The sequence below is a fragment of the Paralichthys olivaceus genome, chromosome 15 (assembly GCF_024713975.1).
Source record: "Paralichthys olivaceus isolate ysfri-2021 chromosome 15, ASM2471397v2, whole genome shotgun sequence".
In the NCBI taxonomy this organism is placed as follows: domain Eukaryota; kingdom Metazoa; phylum Chordata; class Actinopteri; order Pleuronectiformes; family Paralichthyidae; genus Paralichthys; species Paralichthys olivaceus.
In genome coordinates, this window is record NC_091107.1 from 51,166 (window position 1) to 66,154 (window position 14,989).

Sequence of the window (14,989 nt, forward strand, 5' to 3'; positions counted from 1 at the left end):
CCACAGTGTGAAGTCATCAGTCCAATGGCTCTGAATGTATAAATACTGTGGTCACACTTGTGCATGACGCTGCGTGATGGATGCACGCGTATGAAAGGATGAGGAGGAAACGAGGGGTTCAGCGATTGATAGAACAGCTGATATAGATTCTATAGATCTGGGATCTTTGTGCTGAACTGAGTCCAGTATTAGATCAGCCGACCGAACCGAACCATCCCAGTACAAACACAAGCACATAATAGTAATTCTGTTAAATTATATATATTAGGGACGTCACAGCTGTCTCTGAATTGAATAACCCTAATCCTGCAGTTTGGATGATTCAAATACAGGCGATATAACAAGTTCCCTCACATTCAGTGTAGTGATTTTTTTTTGACTGTCATGACTCACCATGGAGACCCATTGGTCAGCAGAATTTAATATTCATGAGGTGCTTTGCATTGACCATTTATGATTGATCTGGATGTCCTGCAATTTTCTCATGCTGAACAAAGACAAAACCAAAGTTTTGGTGTTTGGAACAATAGGGATGCTTTAAATGAGTCCTTAGCATCCCAGGATCTACAGTGCACTCTTTTTTAAGATCTTGGACCTTTGTGCAGCACCCTGAGACAACTGTTTGTTGTGGTGCTGTGCAATATATATAAATTTGATTGATTGATGGAACTTAACCCTAACCCTGCAGGGAGTGGGGGGGTGATGAGCTTCTAACACGTGACACAAATATAAAGAAACACAAACAAATGTCTCTGGAGACAAAGTGCTGACACACACATAGAAGACACAGATGAAGACGTGAAGACAGTTTGTGGTGATGAGAGCTGACGACGGTGTCAGGTGATGTAAACATGATCACATGATCACTTCCTGTCTGTCTGCTCCACCTCTCACCTGAAGAACAGGGAGGATCTGATGCTGAACGAGTCTGAGCAGAAAACCTGCTGCTGAGTTGTTCAGCTGTGAAACACGAACTCTGTCAGGCTTAGGTATTACTCTGTATTACTGTGATACTTTGTAACTGTTGTGTACTGTAATACTCTGTGTGCTGTAGTTGGAAAGTTTTGAAATAAAGTTTGAAATGAAAAGTGAAACCAGTGTGACATCTTTATTTACCTGAACGCATTGTCATGGTTACTCAACACACACACACTCTGGTCTGATGACACAAGTGGCGACAATCAGTCAAACTAACATGAAGGTAAAAACCAGGTTTATCCTACAAACACTAATATAGGAACACACACACTTTAAAATGTTTCTACAAAATATAAAAAATAAATATGTACATGAAGAAAAAGAGGAAAACTGATCGAGTTCTTAAAAACCAAAAGAAACACTGAATCTGACGCAGCGACTGCTCACATCCTGAGCTGTGATTGGTGGATGAATCTACAGCGTGGTGAGGAAGTCTTTGACCTGCAGCAGGAAACACATTCCAGTTACTAAATGAAATAAAATATAAGTTTCAACAGAAAAATTTACAAAATTGAAATAAACCTTGTCGATGATGACTTCCTGTTTGATTCGATCGTTCTTGAAATCGTCGCTAACATCCAGAGTCAGAACAGGAAGATCGTTCAGATAATCAAAGTCCAACCTGGACACACACACACACACACACACACACACACACACACACACACACACACACACACACAGTGGTTGACTGATCTCATTTGGATTTGCATGATCAATTACTGATCAAAATGTGACAGAAGTGTGTCATTGGTGTGGAGTTACCTGAGGCTCCTGTGGTGAAGCCACGCCTCATGTTTGAAGTGAAGCTGCTCCAGATACTCAAGAGGTAGTCCCGCCTCCTCCCCACGGCCCCGCTGGAGCAACCGCTGCATACAGCGCTGAAATATACAGACTAATACTGAGGACCACGAAGGTAGCGCTGACAAATACAGACTAGCAGAAGTAGGATAAGCAACAGTATTATATTAGCGGCAGTAGCATTAGCGGCAGTAGCATTAGCGGCGGTAACAGTAGTATTAGCATTTGCATTAGCAGTGGTACCTGTGGCTGTGCTCTTAGGTAGATGATGGCGTCCAGGTGGATCTCAGGTGTGAACTGCTTCAGTAACCAGGTGTGCCAGTCCTGATAAACACTCCACTCAGTGTCCGAAAGGTTCCCACACTCAAACAGGTTTGATGCAAACACGTACCTGAACGCAGAGTAATCTATTACCAAAGTAATCTATTAGAGAGAGACAAGCACAGAGTACACAGGGTAATCTATTACCTGTATGCACAGTGATCATTACCTGTAGTCATCAGTTACCTGTCAGAGTAAACAGAGCGCTCGTAGAACTGAACAGGTTTTTCACTTTGTTGAAGTTTGATCGACGGCGACTGAAGCTGAGAACGAACTCTGCTGAGACACGCATAACTCTGAGAGACAGACAGGTAGAGAGAGAGAGACAGAAATATTATCACATCTATAACAATTACTATAAATATTCTCATTATTAATATGGTTATTATTATTGTGATTCATATTGTTGTTGTGGCTGAGGGGGCAGGGTCAGGAGCTCACCTGGAAGGTGTAGGACCAGCGGCTTGGTTTATCGTACAACATCTGCAGAAGGTTTCCTCCGCTCTTTTGAGATGAGCTCAGTTCCTGAAGACACAGGAAGTCGTCAGCACTTTATTGTGAAAGGACAGGACGTGTGATGACATCATTGCTGCGCTCACCTGGTAAACATCGTCGCTCTCGTTCTGCACATTGCACCATTTTCCAATCGGTTCAGGAATCACCTCCCAGTCCTCTGACGCCCCCTGGAGGAGGCGCACAAATGTCGACTTTCCTGCAGCTGAGAACCACATAAACAGACGGGACAGACAGACAGAGAGAGGGAGGGAGATGGAGACAGACAGAGAGAGAGGGAGACAGGGAAATAGACAGAGAGAGAGAGAGACAGATAGATGGACAGAGAGAGAGACAAACAGATATAGAGAGAGAGAGAGACAGACAGAAAGGCAGACACAGAGAGAGAGAGACAGATAGATGGACAGAGAAGGAGACAGAGAGAGAGAGAAGGAGACAGATAGATGGACAGAGAAGGAGACAGAGAGAGACAGACAGATGGACAGAGAAGGAGACAGAGAGATAGACAGAGCGAGAGAGGGAGACAGAGAGATAGACAGAGAGAGAGAGACAGATAGATGGACAGAGAGGGACAGAAAGACAGAGAGAGAGAGAGAGAGAGAGAGAGAGAGAGAGAGAGAGACAAAAACAGCCTGAGATTAGCTTCGGTCCTCAGGGGAGCGGAGTTTCTCTGGAGTTCAGCCGGAGAAGCCTCATGTTCCCGGGGTTAAACACACACACAGACCGGAGGAACTCACCGATGTTTCCCTCGATGGAGATTTTCTTCTCTTTGCGCCAGGAGCTGTCACTCAGCGTCGGACTGGCAGGACCACGGCACAGCTTCTTCGGTGGTGTCGCCATGTCTGATTGACTGATATCGGTTGTTAATCGGTGATCGGTCTTTGTCCTCCGCGAGACGAGAAACTGACTGACTGCGCGCGAGCTGCTTCGAACATCGAATCTCCGCGCGCTGTCACACTTCCGTTTCCGGGGTCAGGACGAGGACTGAGTGTCAGTAATCAGTGTCTCGATGTCAGCAGTTCGAATCTTTATGTACAGTCAACGGTCTAAATCATGATAACCAATCATCATAATAACAAAAATAATAACTTGTTTTCCAAGTGTTTTCCTGTGATCTTTCAGTTACAGTAATTCAGTAATATTATACATATATATTTATAACATATGTTTTACAATATTATTTTACTATATGTCTTTTTAAATCTACGAATTGGGACAGCGCTTCAAGAGGCCGTTACGTGATCAGGAGTCGTCTTGGGAAACTGTGACGTCATCAGTAGTCGTCGATGTAAACAGAAGCGACTAAAGGTTTTCCGGTATGTTGTACTAACATTGTTGAGTTCTGAAATAAAGTTACGAAAGTGACAAGCCTGTAATATAAAGAGATAACATCTGTGCTAATGCAGGAGGATTACATTTCCAGGTAAGGAGACGTTTTATCCCCTCCGGACTAATATATATATGTATAAATATATGTATATATATATGTATATATATATGTATATATATATATATATATAAATAAAATGATATAAAATGATGTTCCACATTAATCCAGTGGAAATGAAAAAGTTTCGATGCTCGACATTATTTCACATTTAAATCAAAAGCTCACAGCTTCAGGTCACGAGTCTGTATGAAACTTAAACTGGTTCACTGACATCGTGTTTCTTGATGCGACATGAGATCAGGTGAAAATACGTGATTATCGAGAATAAATCAGTAGTAACGATGTAATGTTAGCATGCTAGCGTTAGCATCGGCAGGTGTAACTAGTTTTTAATGTTGTTGTGAAAACAATTATTAAACATTATTCTCTGCGCCAGTAGTTACGTCATTGTCGCAGGATTATGATGTGCAACAACACCGCCTGTCGGTGGTAATTTTTAAATATTTATTTGACTTAGTATTAATACTTTTAGGTCAAAAGAAGTAATTATATGAACTTGTCATGTTTTACTGCCACAACTCACAGATCTTTGTCAAACAAACGGCATCAGAAATAGTCCGGGGAGGTTTGTCATAAAACTGACTGTAAATGACTGAGAGGCTGTTCAAGTCCGTCTGTGAAAATGACACCAAACATGATGGATCGTGATGGAGGTGGATCATGATGGTGGATCGTGGACTGTGATCATGGACCATAGGTCCTGATGGTGTCAGCTGATGGTGGACCATGATCATAACAAGAGATCTTGATACACAACATGTCTCCTCATCTTCTACTATCAGTAACTCCTCAGTTCATGTGTCTGCTCCTTCATCTCTATCAGACAAGTCCTCATGTAGAAATACTTTAAACAGAAAGTTACAAACTGTTTCTTCTAATTTCCTGTTCTAGTGTCAGACTCAGTTTGTGACATCATGAATCCAGGAAGTGTTTTGATTGACAGTAGTACTGATGTTGTACTGATGTAGTACTGATGTAGCCTCAACATTGTACTGCCTTATCAACGATGTAGAATTAAAGGAGAACTGTGTGTTGCAGGAGGACATGGCTTCCCCTGATCTGAAGGTCCTAGTTACCGGGGCAACAGGTCTGTTAGGTCGAGCTGTGTGCAGAGAATTTGAGAACAGCAGCTGGTTGGTCATTGGGACTGGATACAGGAGAGCCAGGCCCCGCCTCCTCCGCTGTGACCTCACCGACGAGGACGCCATCAGACAACTCCTGCACAAGTACAAGGTGAACAGATGACTACCTGTCTGTCTGCACCTGTCTGTCTGTCTGCATCTGTCTATTATTTTATCTGAACTGTCTCTCTCTCAGCCTGATGTGATCGTCCACTGTGCCGCAGAGAGACGTCCAGATGTTGTAGAGAGACACACGGATGCAGCTGTTAACCTCAATGTAAACGCCACGAGCACGCTCGCCAAGGAGGCAGGTCAGCGATCACAAGACACGTGTCAGCAATAACATGTGTTTCCACGTTACATATGTTGAACATGTATGTCATGTGTGCAGCTGCATGTGGAGCGTTCTTCCTCTACATCAGCAGCGACTACGTTTTTGACGGACGGAATCCTCCGTACGGAGAAGACGACGTCCCGAACCCACTCAACATCTACGGACGAACAAAACTGGAGGGAGAGAGAGAAGCACTGAGGCACTGTCCAGGTACTGTCCTGTCTGTCTGTCAGTTTTTTCTACTGTCTGTCTCCCTCTCCTCACCTGTCTGTCTCTCAGGTGCGGTGGTGCTCAGGGTGCCCGTTCTGTTCGGGGAGGTGGAGTCAGTGATGGAGAGCGCCGTCACATCGCTGTGGATCAAAGTTCAGGAGGCGACAGAGAGCTGCACCCTGGATCACTGCCAGCAGAGGTTTCCCACGGACACCCGAGATGTCGCTGCCGTCTGCAGGAAGCTGTCTGAGAGAGCGAGACAGGTGACTATCAGAGAGAGAGAGAGCTGGGTAACTTTCAGGACCTGTCTGTCTCACCACCTGTCTGTCTTTCAGGACCCGTCTGTCCGAGGAATCTTTCACTTCTCATCTAACGAGCAGATGACCAAATATGAGATGGGCGTGGCCATTGCTCAGGCCTTCCAGCTGCCTTCCAATCACCTGATTCCTGTAAATATGTTCATCAATATGTTTATTGATAAAGTTTATTTCAACATTATTACATTAGTTCAAGTGTTTGCAAGAGTTGTAGTTTTAATAACTTTTAGTGTTTATCGTTTCATGTGGTATTGACATGTATTTACGTGTGTTTGTGTGTATATGTGTGTGTTTTTGCGTTTGTGTATACGTGTATAGTTGACGGAGCAGCCCGCCTCCTCCTCAGCTCTTCGTCCAATCAACAGTCGTCTGAACTGTTCTCGTCTTCAGCTGCTGAATCTGAACGTGGAGCCGCGACCTTTCACCTCCGCTATCAGTGACTGTCTGTGGCCGTTCACACCCGACAAACACTGGAGACAGACAGTTTTCCACTGAGAGACAGACAGTAATGAGTTTCCAGGTTCATATTGAAACAGAACCAGTGTGAGTCCAGATTGTATCAATGTGAACAGATTGAACAACATTTTATTTCACTTGGAACAATCTCAAAACTTTAACATAAACCACAGGAAGTGACTCTGACTGTAGATCTGTGTCCGTCATCTTTGTTTGCAGCTGCAGGTGTGAAACAGCACAACTATGACCTGACGCGCGCATGCACACACACACACACACACACATACAACTTGACAAAATAAAAGTCTCTTTTCCTCCACAGCTTTCTTTCCACCTGTTTTATTTACTCCACTTGTCTCTTGCTTCCACTGTGTTTTTCCTGCTCTCTGCTGCAGTGGTTTAAGTAGCATTACACAATAAAATAAAATGACAACCTTGTATTTGTTTATACTGTATTTATGACATGTTATAAATATCAGGATGTTTTTCTGATCAATGATCAATAATATTCAGATCAGATTAACGATGTAGTAGATTCATTTTCCAGCTCAATGATTCTGAAAGTTAAATCATCTTGTTGTTATCATATATTTGACGACGACATGCTTGTCTCTATGTTACAACAGCTCAAAAAAAACTAAGACAACAGTTAAATGACACATCAGATTTTAATGAATGATTCAAGTGTAAAATCTTTACTGATGAACATTGTAGAATTAGTTGAGAACAAAATGACATAACAACGATCAAAGGAAACTAAAACCATCAACCCAGTGAGGCTGGATTCAAACCTGAACATCCCAGTAACAAACTGAAACCACCGGCTGATCCAACGTGTGTATCAAGTCATCATGTGACTCAGTGAGTGTGGCCTCCTGGTGCCCATAAGTTTCCAACACATGATGCTCCTGATGAGTCGGAGGGTGGAGTCCTCGGGGATCTCCTCCCAGACCTAGATCATCACTGAGCTCCTGGACAGTCTGTGGACGGATGCACCGATACATAACGTCCAATAGGTGCTCAACTGGATTTAGGTCAGAGAAACGTGAGGGTCAGTCACTGGCATCAAGACCTGTCATCCAGGAACTGTTGACACTCCGGCCACATGAGGCAGTGTCCTGCACCAGGAGGAACCCAATCCTATGATGTATGTATATATATATATGTGTGTTTATATATTGTGTGTGTATTTTTTTATATTATATTAATATCTTTATGCGCATTGTATGGTTTTATTCGATTATTATTATTATTAAATACGTAAAACTCACATAATCTCATCAACTAGAAGAACAGCAGGGGGCGCTAATAAACGTCACCTGCCGGAAATATTGAGGAAGAAGAACACGCACAGTTTCCGGTTGAGACTTGTTGAAGATGGCGGCGACGATTGACCTGGAACTAAAGAAGGTAAAAAATGTTGTCTGTCTATCTCTGTGTCTCCGTCTCCCTCTCTGTCTTTGCCCGTCTCTCCTCATGTGTGTGTCTCTGTCTCTCTGTGTCGCCCTCTGTCTCTCCTCCTGTGTGTCTCTGTCTCTCCTCCTGTGTGTCTCTGTCTCTCCTCCTGTGTGTCTCTGTCTCTTTGTGTGTGTCTCTGTCTCTCCCTCTGTGTGTCTCTCTGTCTCTTTGTGTGTGTCTCTGTCTCTCCCTCTGTGTGTGTCTCTCTGTGTCGCCCTCTGTCTCTCCTCCTGTGTGTCTCTCTGTCTCTTTGTGTGTGTCTCCGTCTCTCCTCATGTGTGTCTCTCTGTCTCTCTGTGTCGCCCTCTGTCTCTCCTCCTGTGTGTGTCTCTCTGTCTCTTTGTGTGTGTCTCTGTCTCTCCTCCTGTGTGTGTCTCTCTGTGTCGCCCTCTGTCTCTCCTCCTGTGTGTCTCTGTCTCTCTCTCATGATAATTAATTATCAGCTGTTTGCAGTGCATGGGTTGTAACTGGCGCTGATTGGTTCTTTTTTTACTCTGATTGGCTGTGATTGGTTCCTCAGGCCTTCTCCGAGCTGCAGGTGAAGATGATTGACACCCAGCAGAAGGTGAAACTGGCTGATCTGCAGATCGATCAGCTGACATGTGTCCACAAACATGCTAAGCTAACACACGCAGAGATCACCACGTTGCCTGACAACACGAGACTCTACGAGGGAGTGGGTCGCATGTGAGTCTCCATGACAACCAGTTTATTTACACACTGAGATCACATTATGTATGATATCAGTGTCACGCTTTATAAGTCTGGTTCTTCAGTTGTTTCATCTCTATTGCAACAACGTGACAGGAAGTGAGCTAATGTTATGTTTGAGTGACAGCTGCTCATTGACTGGTGTTTGTGTGTTTCAGGTTCATCCTGCAATCGAAAGAGGAAATCAACAATCAGCTGATGGACAAACAGAAAACAGCTGACGAAAAGATCAAAGAGTTAGAGGTACACCATGTGTGTGTGTGTGTGTGTGTGTGTGAGAGAGAGAGAGTGTGTGTGTGTGTGTGTGTGTGAGAGAGAGAGAGAGAGAGTGTGTGTGTGTGAGACTCCAGGTCCTGACTGTGTGTTTTTTCCAGCAGAAGAAGGTGTACCTTGAACGCAGCGTGAAAGAAGCTGAAGACAACATCAGAGAGATGCTTCTTTCCCGGAGAGCTCAGTGATCGGCACCAATCAATAATCGTCATTGTGTTTGTTCTTCATATTAAAACTTTGAAGCTTCACCAAGTCTCTGCTTCCTCCTTTGACAACCAATCAATAACCAGCTTCTATTGACAAGGTTACTGAAAACACTTAACAGGAAATTGTTCAATTCAACTTTATTGAAGTGAAAAATAGAGCTGTGACATCATGATGACATCAGGGTGGGCGCTGACATCATGATGACATCAGGGTGGGCGCTGACATCATGATGACATCACCTGTGTGGGTTTTGGACGAAGTTGATCGAGTACAATCCCGACTGATCCTGGTTCACCTGGAAGTTGTTGGTGGAAAGTCCAAACGGCCTCAAGATCATGTTTCCAACATCCTTCAGTTTACCTGAGGGGACATAATGATCAGTGATGGATCTTATTGATTAATTATGTTAATTACTGTGGTGCAGAACATACCAAGCATCTCCTCCTTCAACTTCTCATTTCTCTCCTGAATCTGCTGAGGTAATCTCTGAGAGACAGACGGGCCAGAGTCAGTTTATATTCACACTGAATCATTGATGCAGATCTGGTTTGGCCAGCAGTCAGTGAACTCACCATGCAGGCCTGTCTGGCACTGGCCTGGGTCGGGTCTCGCTCCAGAACCTTCTTGTAGTCGTCCAGGGCCTCATCCAGCTTATCTGTCTGTTCATATAGCTCCGCTCTCCTCAGCAACGCCCGCACATAGTCTGGATTCAACTCTATCGCTACGGCAACCACATAATCAATATACTGATCAATCAATCAATACAAATGGTCTGAACTTATTACTCTATAAAGCCTAGTTTATGCTTCTGCGTCACGTCGACGTAGCCTGACGCGCACCTACAAAAAATCCCAACTACGCGTCGCGTTGACGTGGACCGCTCGCGCTGTGATTGGTCCCCTCAGAACATAAGTTCCGGCAGTTGCTTTTTCCGGTCTTTCTTCCTCGTCGTAAAAAAAAAAAAAAACAACCTCCGCAAACGTCTTCTGTCGCCTGCGCTTCAACATTTGCAATATAAGCATTTGTTCTTCAATATTGATGAGCTCCAACTCCAAATACAGCTGCTCCACCTCGGCCGCCATTATTTACTTCTCGGAAGAAAAAGCAAGGATTCGGCTATAACCCCTGAAACCATACAAACGCACAGCCACACCCCCCTAGCGGCATGGCGGTGAATTGCAGAGCAACGCGTTCCCTCGACGCAGAACTTCGAATGCTCAACGCCGTCAACGTGACGCAGAAGCATAAACTAGGCTTTACTATAGCAACAAGACTTAATCGAGGGATCCGGTGATGTCATCACTCACCTCTGGTGCAGTCTGAGATCGCCTGCTCCTTCAGCTCCTGACAGAGAGACACCATTAGCATCATGCTAATGTCACTGTTAGCATGTGGTTAGCGTGTTAGCATGTCGTTACCAGGTGCAATCTGGCTGCAGCTCTGTTGGAGAACAGTACAGATCTTTCTCCACGGAAACACACAGGACATAGAACCAGAGCCTCCGTGTACGTGACGTCTGCTGCCGTATAATCTATAGACACCAGATCATAGATAATCAGTGACTGTATATAAAGACCATCAGTGACAGTATACTGCAGCCCCCACAAGGGGGTGATCCAGAACTCACCTCTGATTTTAAACTGGATGTTTCCCTTTTCCTTCAGAATTAAACTCTGCTGTCGTCGACTCTGAAACACAGACAACAGATGAACTCACGTGAAGCATCTTTACACACTTATCCGTTTATACGAGAGGATTATTTTAGAGAATTTAAATAAACTGAAAACAGCAGTTTGATGCTTCAGTCTAAAGACGCCACCTGGTGGAGATTTTCCCACCAGGTAACAAACCCATGGCAAACAATGAACATGATTTATCTGGACTGTGGTGGATACTACCTTTTCACCTGGAGTTTAAGTATCAGCTGATACCATAAATGATCTGAGGTCTGTACTACAAAATGAGTTCAACATATCCAGAATATCTTTCCAAGACCTAGCTGAAGTTAACCTACCAACCATCACTCCCCTGGAGTGAACGTCGTTCACATTCTTATATTATAATGATAATTAACTAAATTTATCTCTATCATCTTTTTCCTTTGGTTGCATGATCAGTTGTTACCTCTCTCTCCTCGTCTGTCAGCTCTTTCTCCACCTCGCTCAGATAGTCATCATCAAACTCAACATCCTGGCTCTTCTCCTCCTTCATCTCCGAGTCCAAGTCCTGCAGCCTGTCGTCCTGCAGCCTGTCGTCCCGCAAGTCCTGCAGCCTGTCGTCCTGCAGCCTGTCGTCCTGCAGCCTCTCGTCCCGCAGGTCCTGCAGCCTCTCGTCCCGCAGGTCCTGCAGCCTCTCGTCCCGCAGCCTGTCGTCCTGCAGCCTACTCTCTGCATTGTCTCTTGTTTCAATCAGTCTCTCAGATTTTTTGGGATAGTTTTCTGACTCTGGTTGGGTCTCCTCCTCCTTCCCTCTCAGGTCTGGAGGCTCCATCGACTCCTTACAGTCATAGAAGTCATCATCATCATCGTCCCCGTCCCCGTCCTCTCTGTGTTTTCCTCCTCTGTATCTCTTCTCTGTGCTCATACTGAAGCTCTGCAACACCATAATCAACAAATCAATATCATTTATCAAAACTGACGCTTCACACGCTGGGTGTGTTTGACAGCATCGAATATTTTCATGTCCTGGTGAAGAGGAGTTCACAGCAGATTTCAGGTGGATGTTAGAGAAGATACAGAAACTAAATGAACTGTTTTTACAGAGCTACAGCTAACTGCTAACAGCTACAAACTAGCTACCCACAGCTAACAGCTACACTCCAATTGTATTTGTTTAGCCCATATTCACAAATCACAATTTATCTCATAGGGCTTTAACAAGGTGTGACATCCTGTGCCCGTAACCCACAACGCTAACAGCTACACAGAGCTAGCAGCTACAAACTAGCCATACAGCTAACAGCTACAAATTAGCCACACGCAGCTAACAGCACACTGCTAACTATCAGCGGCTTTAGGCAAAGTGGTTGTGACGCAGCGTTGTTGCTGTTCAATAGAAGTAAAAAGAAGACATCACCTGCTAACAGCTGTTAGCTCAGTTTGCCTTCCGAGGACACGCTCCGATGTCACTTTCGGGCCCTCTTCTTTTTGTTTAATGGCGGATGCACCTAACGTGTAAGGTGCATTACCGCCCCCCACTGTGCTGGAGTTTAGTCTGCAGAAACACGTAACAATAAAAACCTTGAATCTTTTAAAAACTCAAACTTTATATTTCCCTTCGTTGGTTTTACTCGTTTCCTTAGCCTCTTCTGTAGCTTTTCCCCTTCCCCTTTATTTCTGATGCTACATTACGTCACATTTCATTTAGCTGACACTTTTATCCAAAGTGACTGACAATAAGTGCATCAACCATGAGGGACAAACCCAGAACAACAAAAATCAAGTAAAACTAAATTAGAAAAAAAGTCAAACTACAAAGTGCCCCATGTAAGTGCAACTATATATATATATATATATACACACACATATACATATATATATATATATATATACACACACACATATATATATATATATATATGTATATATGTGTATATATATATATATATATATATATGTGTATATATATATATGTATATATATATATATACACAAGCTCTTCATGAGACAGAATCCCGTAAAGCAGCCGGACCTGACTCTGTCTCCCCATCCACCCTGAAGCACCAATCAGCTGTCTCCAGTGTTCAGACATTTTAACACCTTACTGGAGACATATCAGGTGCCAGCCTACTTCAAATCCTCCATTATCATCCCCATCCCCAAATAACCAAGGCCATCCTCCAGCACCTGCACCCCAGGAACCTACGCAAGGATCCTCTTTGTGGACTGTGGAGGTAGCTGGGCCGGCGTGGAGACAGGACCAGGTGTGGAGATTGCAGTATGCGTTGATGGCACAGCTGACGTACCTGGAACTGGAGCTGCCCCTTCAATCAGCTCCAGCGTTAAGCGGGGACGTGGAATCGGAGGCGCGCTTGCCACCATTTTCAGCAATGCATGAGGAGGCAGAATCGAGGCTGCACTCAATAGATAGATAGATAGAGTACTTTATTCATCCCCGGAGGGAAATTAAGGTGTCATAGCAGCTTGTGTATCGGAACACAACAAAACACAATGCAATAGAACAAAACAAAACAAAACATTTAGGTAAAAAGAACAGAAACAGAAACACAAGATGAATAGGCAGACAAGTAGTGCAGTGGCAATATGATGATAATAGTAATAATGATATGATGGTAATGTTATTGTTAGACAGTATATAAGAATATTAGTACAGTATATATTTATATATATATATATAGTATACAATATAACATAATATATATTTATATAGACAGTAATTATACCAATATAATAGCAGTATATAGTAATAATGGCAGCAATAGTATATATAATAATAATAATAGTAGTAGTAGTAGTGATAATAATAATATAATAATAGCATGTACACATGTATAAATATGTGTATATAGACTTGTAAATCCGAAGAATATACAGAGAATATGCAGAGTATGATATAATATGATATGATATATAATATATAGTAGGGTATAATTATAAGTACTTGACTATACAATATACTGGCAGTGTAAGAATACGTGGACTGGATGTGCAAAAGACAATATTATTGTATAAAAAGGTCTGTAATATTAAAGTGGTTTAAATTAACACACGTAGTGTAGTGCAGGGTACATGGTGCAAAGGTGACAGGTATATTAGTGCAGTTCTGTGATGGTGGCTCTGACAGAGGTAGATGAGTTATAGAGTCTTATTGCGGTTGGGAGGAACGATTTCCTGTATCGCTCCTTAGAGCAGCGGGGTTGGATGAGCGTCTCTTTCAGCACCCCAACCAGGTCAGCAGATGCTCCATTAGCGCCTTCTTCCACTCCGCCTGCCTCTGGAGCACCTCCAGCCCCTGTCAGTTCTCCGCTGCCTGCTCCCGGTAAGCAGCCACATTGTCCTCGGCCAACCGAATCAGCGCAGTCTCCAACTGCAGAGCCGCGTCTCTGGCTGCGTGGAGCCCCATGTTGGGCGCCACTGTGGCAAAGGACCATGCCACAGGGCTCTCCCACACACAGCCAGAGACATGGGTGTTGCTTTTCAGCATGATTCACCAGCTCTTTTAGCTGGCACCCCAGCTTTTCAGCTCAGCAATCTCTTGTGTGTCTCCATCACTCAGAGCTCTGTGACTCTGTGCGTGTCTCCTTGAGGCAGCTCTGCAACCTTTTGTACCAGAGGATCAATCAGCTAATAGCTCTCACCTGCACTGATTGATCCTCTGGTCCAGGTTAGGGTGCTCTCCCGGCTTCTTCCACATGGACGTCAGCTCTGCATTCAACACCATGATCCAGATCAGCTCCAGGACGTGCTCTTACAGCTAAGTGTGTCTGACTCCATCTGCAGGTGAATCACAGACTTCCTGTCTAATATGAGGCAGCGCATGAAGCTGGGGAAACATGTCTCAGAACCCAGGACCATCAACACCAGATCCCCCAAGGCTGCATTCTTTCCCCTCTGTTCTTCTCCCTTTACCAAAACACCTCTAGTCACCAGTCTGTCAAGCTCCTGAACTTCACAGATGACACACCCCTCATCGGACTCATCTCTGGCAGGGACGAGTCTGCTGACCTGGTGCATCGACAACAACTTGGAGCTCAGTACTCTCAAACCAGTGGATTTTAGCTGACCCCTCCCACCCTGGACATGGAGTCTTTAAGCCACTTCCCTCTGGCAGGAGGCTGGAAGCCATCAGGACCAAAACCTCACGCCACAAAAACAGTTTCTTC

The 14,989-nt window shown here is 44.2% G+C and overlaps 4 protein-coding genes across 8 annotated transcripts; 2 read left to right on the top strand and 2 right to left on the bottom strand.

The window, feature by feature from the left end:
- Window positions 1–1,093: 1,093 nt before the first annotated feature.
- Window positions 1,094–3,592, bottom strand: LOC109642212 (deoxycytidine kinase 2). The gene is made up of 8 exons (XM_069539363.1): window positions 3,351–3,592; window positions 2,700–2,818; window positions 2,542–2,625; window positions 2,287–2,396; window positions 2,023–2,170; window positions 1,744–1,859; window positions 1,501–1,600; window positions 1,094–1,419 (listed from the first exon to the last, which is right to left on the bottom strand). Exons 1-8 carry the CDS (start codon window positions 3,451–3,453, stop codon window positions 1,393–1,395), a joined length of 807 nt encoding a protein of 268 aa, XP_069395464.1. The 5' UTR covers window positions 3,454–3,592; the 3' UTR covers window positions 1,094–1,392.
- Window positions 3,593–3,817: 225 nt separating this feature from the next.
- On the top strand, window positions 3,818–6,822 carry mat2b (methionine adenosyltransferase 2 non-catalytic beta subunit methionine). 2 transcript variants are annotated; one of them, XM_069539362.1, is made up of 7 exons: window positions 3,818–3,929; window positions 5,102–5,296; window positions 5,381–5,495; window positions 5,576–5,728; window positions 5,798–5,991; window positions 6,064–6,177; window positions 6,364–6,822. In XM_069539362.1, exons 2-7 carry the CDS (start codon window positions 5,108–5,110, stop codon window positions 6,538–6,540), a joined length of 942 nt encoding a protein of 313 aa, XP_069395463.1. In that variant the 5' UTR covers window positions 3,818–3,929; window positions 5,102–5,107; the 3' UTR covers window positions 6,541–6,822. The 2 variants fall into 2 exon arrangements, with proteins under 2 accessions (XP_069395463.1, XP_069395462.1); XM_069539361.1 differs by having other exon boundaries at window positions 3,853–4,036.
- Window positions 6,823–7,478: 656 nt separating this feature from the next.
- On the top strand, window positions 7,479–9,188 carry pfdn1 (prefoldin subunit 1). 3 transcript variants are annotated; one of them, XM_069539365.1, is made up of 5 exons: window positions 7,479–7,648; window positions 7,790–7,911; window positions 8,480–8,646; window positions 8,829–8,913; window positions 9,045–9,188. In XM_069539365.1, exons 2-5 carry the CDS (start codon window positions 7,879–7,881, stop codon window positions 9,126–9,128), a joined length of 369 nt encoding a protein of 122 aa, XP_069395466.1. In that variant the 5' UTR covers window positions 7,479–7,648; window positions 7,790–7,878; the 3' UTR covers window positions 9,129–9,188. The 3 variants fall into 3 exon arrangements, with proteins under 3 accessions (XP_069395466.1, XP_069395467.1, XP_069395468.1); XM_069539366.1 differs by having other exon boundaries at window positions 7,490–7,648; window positions 7,793–7,911; XM_069539367.1 differs by lacking the exon at window positions 7,479–7,648 and having other exon boundaries at window positions 9,048–9,188.
- An 81-nt stretch (window positions 9,189–9,269) lies between these two features.
- Window positions 9,270–12,362, bottom strand: ttc1 (tetratricopeptide repeat domain 1). Of its 2 annotated transcripts, XM_020106891.2 has the most exons (8): window positions 12,223–12,362; window positions 11,272–11,739; window positions 10,775–10,835; window positions 10,566–10,678; window positions 10,455–10,491; window positions 9,720–9,868; window positions 9,579–9,633; window positions 9,270–9,507 (listed from the first exon to the last, which is right to left on the bottom strand). In XM_020106891.2, the coding sequence occupies exons 2-8, from the start codon at window positions 11,728–11,730 to the stop codon at window positions 9,383–9,385; spliced, it is 999 nt and encodes a 332-aa protein (XP_019962450.1). In that variant the 5' UTR covers window positions 11,731–11,739; window positions 12,223–12,362; the 3' UTR covers window positions 9,270–9,382. The 2 variants fall into 2 exon arrangements, with proteins under 2 accessions (XP_019962450.1, XP_019962451.1); XM_020106892.2 differs by lacking the exon at window positions 9,579–9,633.
- Between the last annotated feature and the right edge of the window lie 2,627 nt (window positions 12,363–14,989).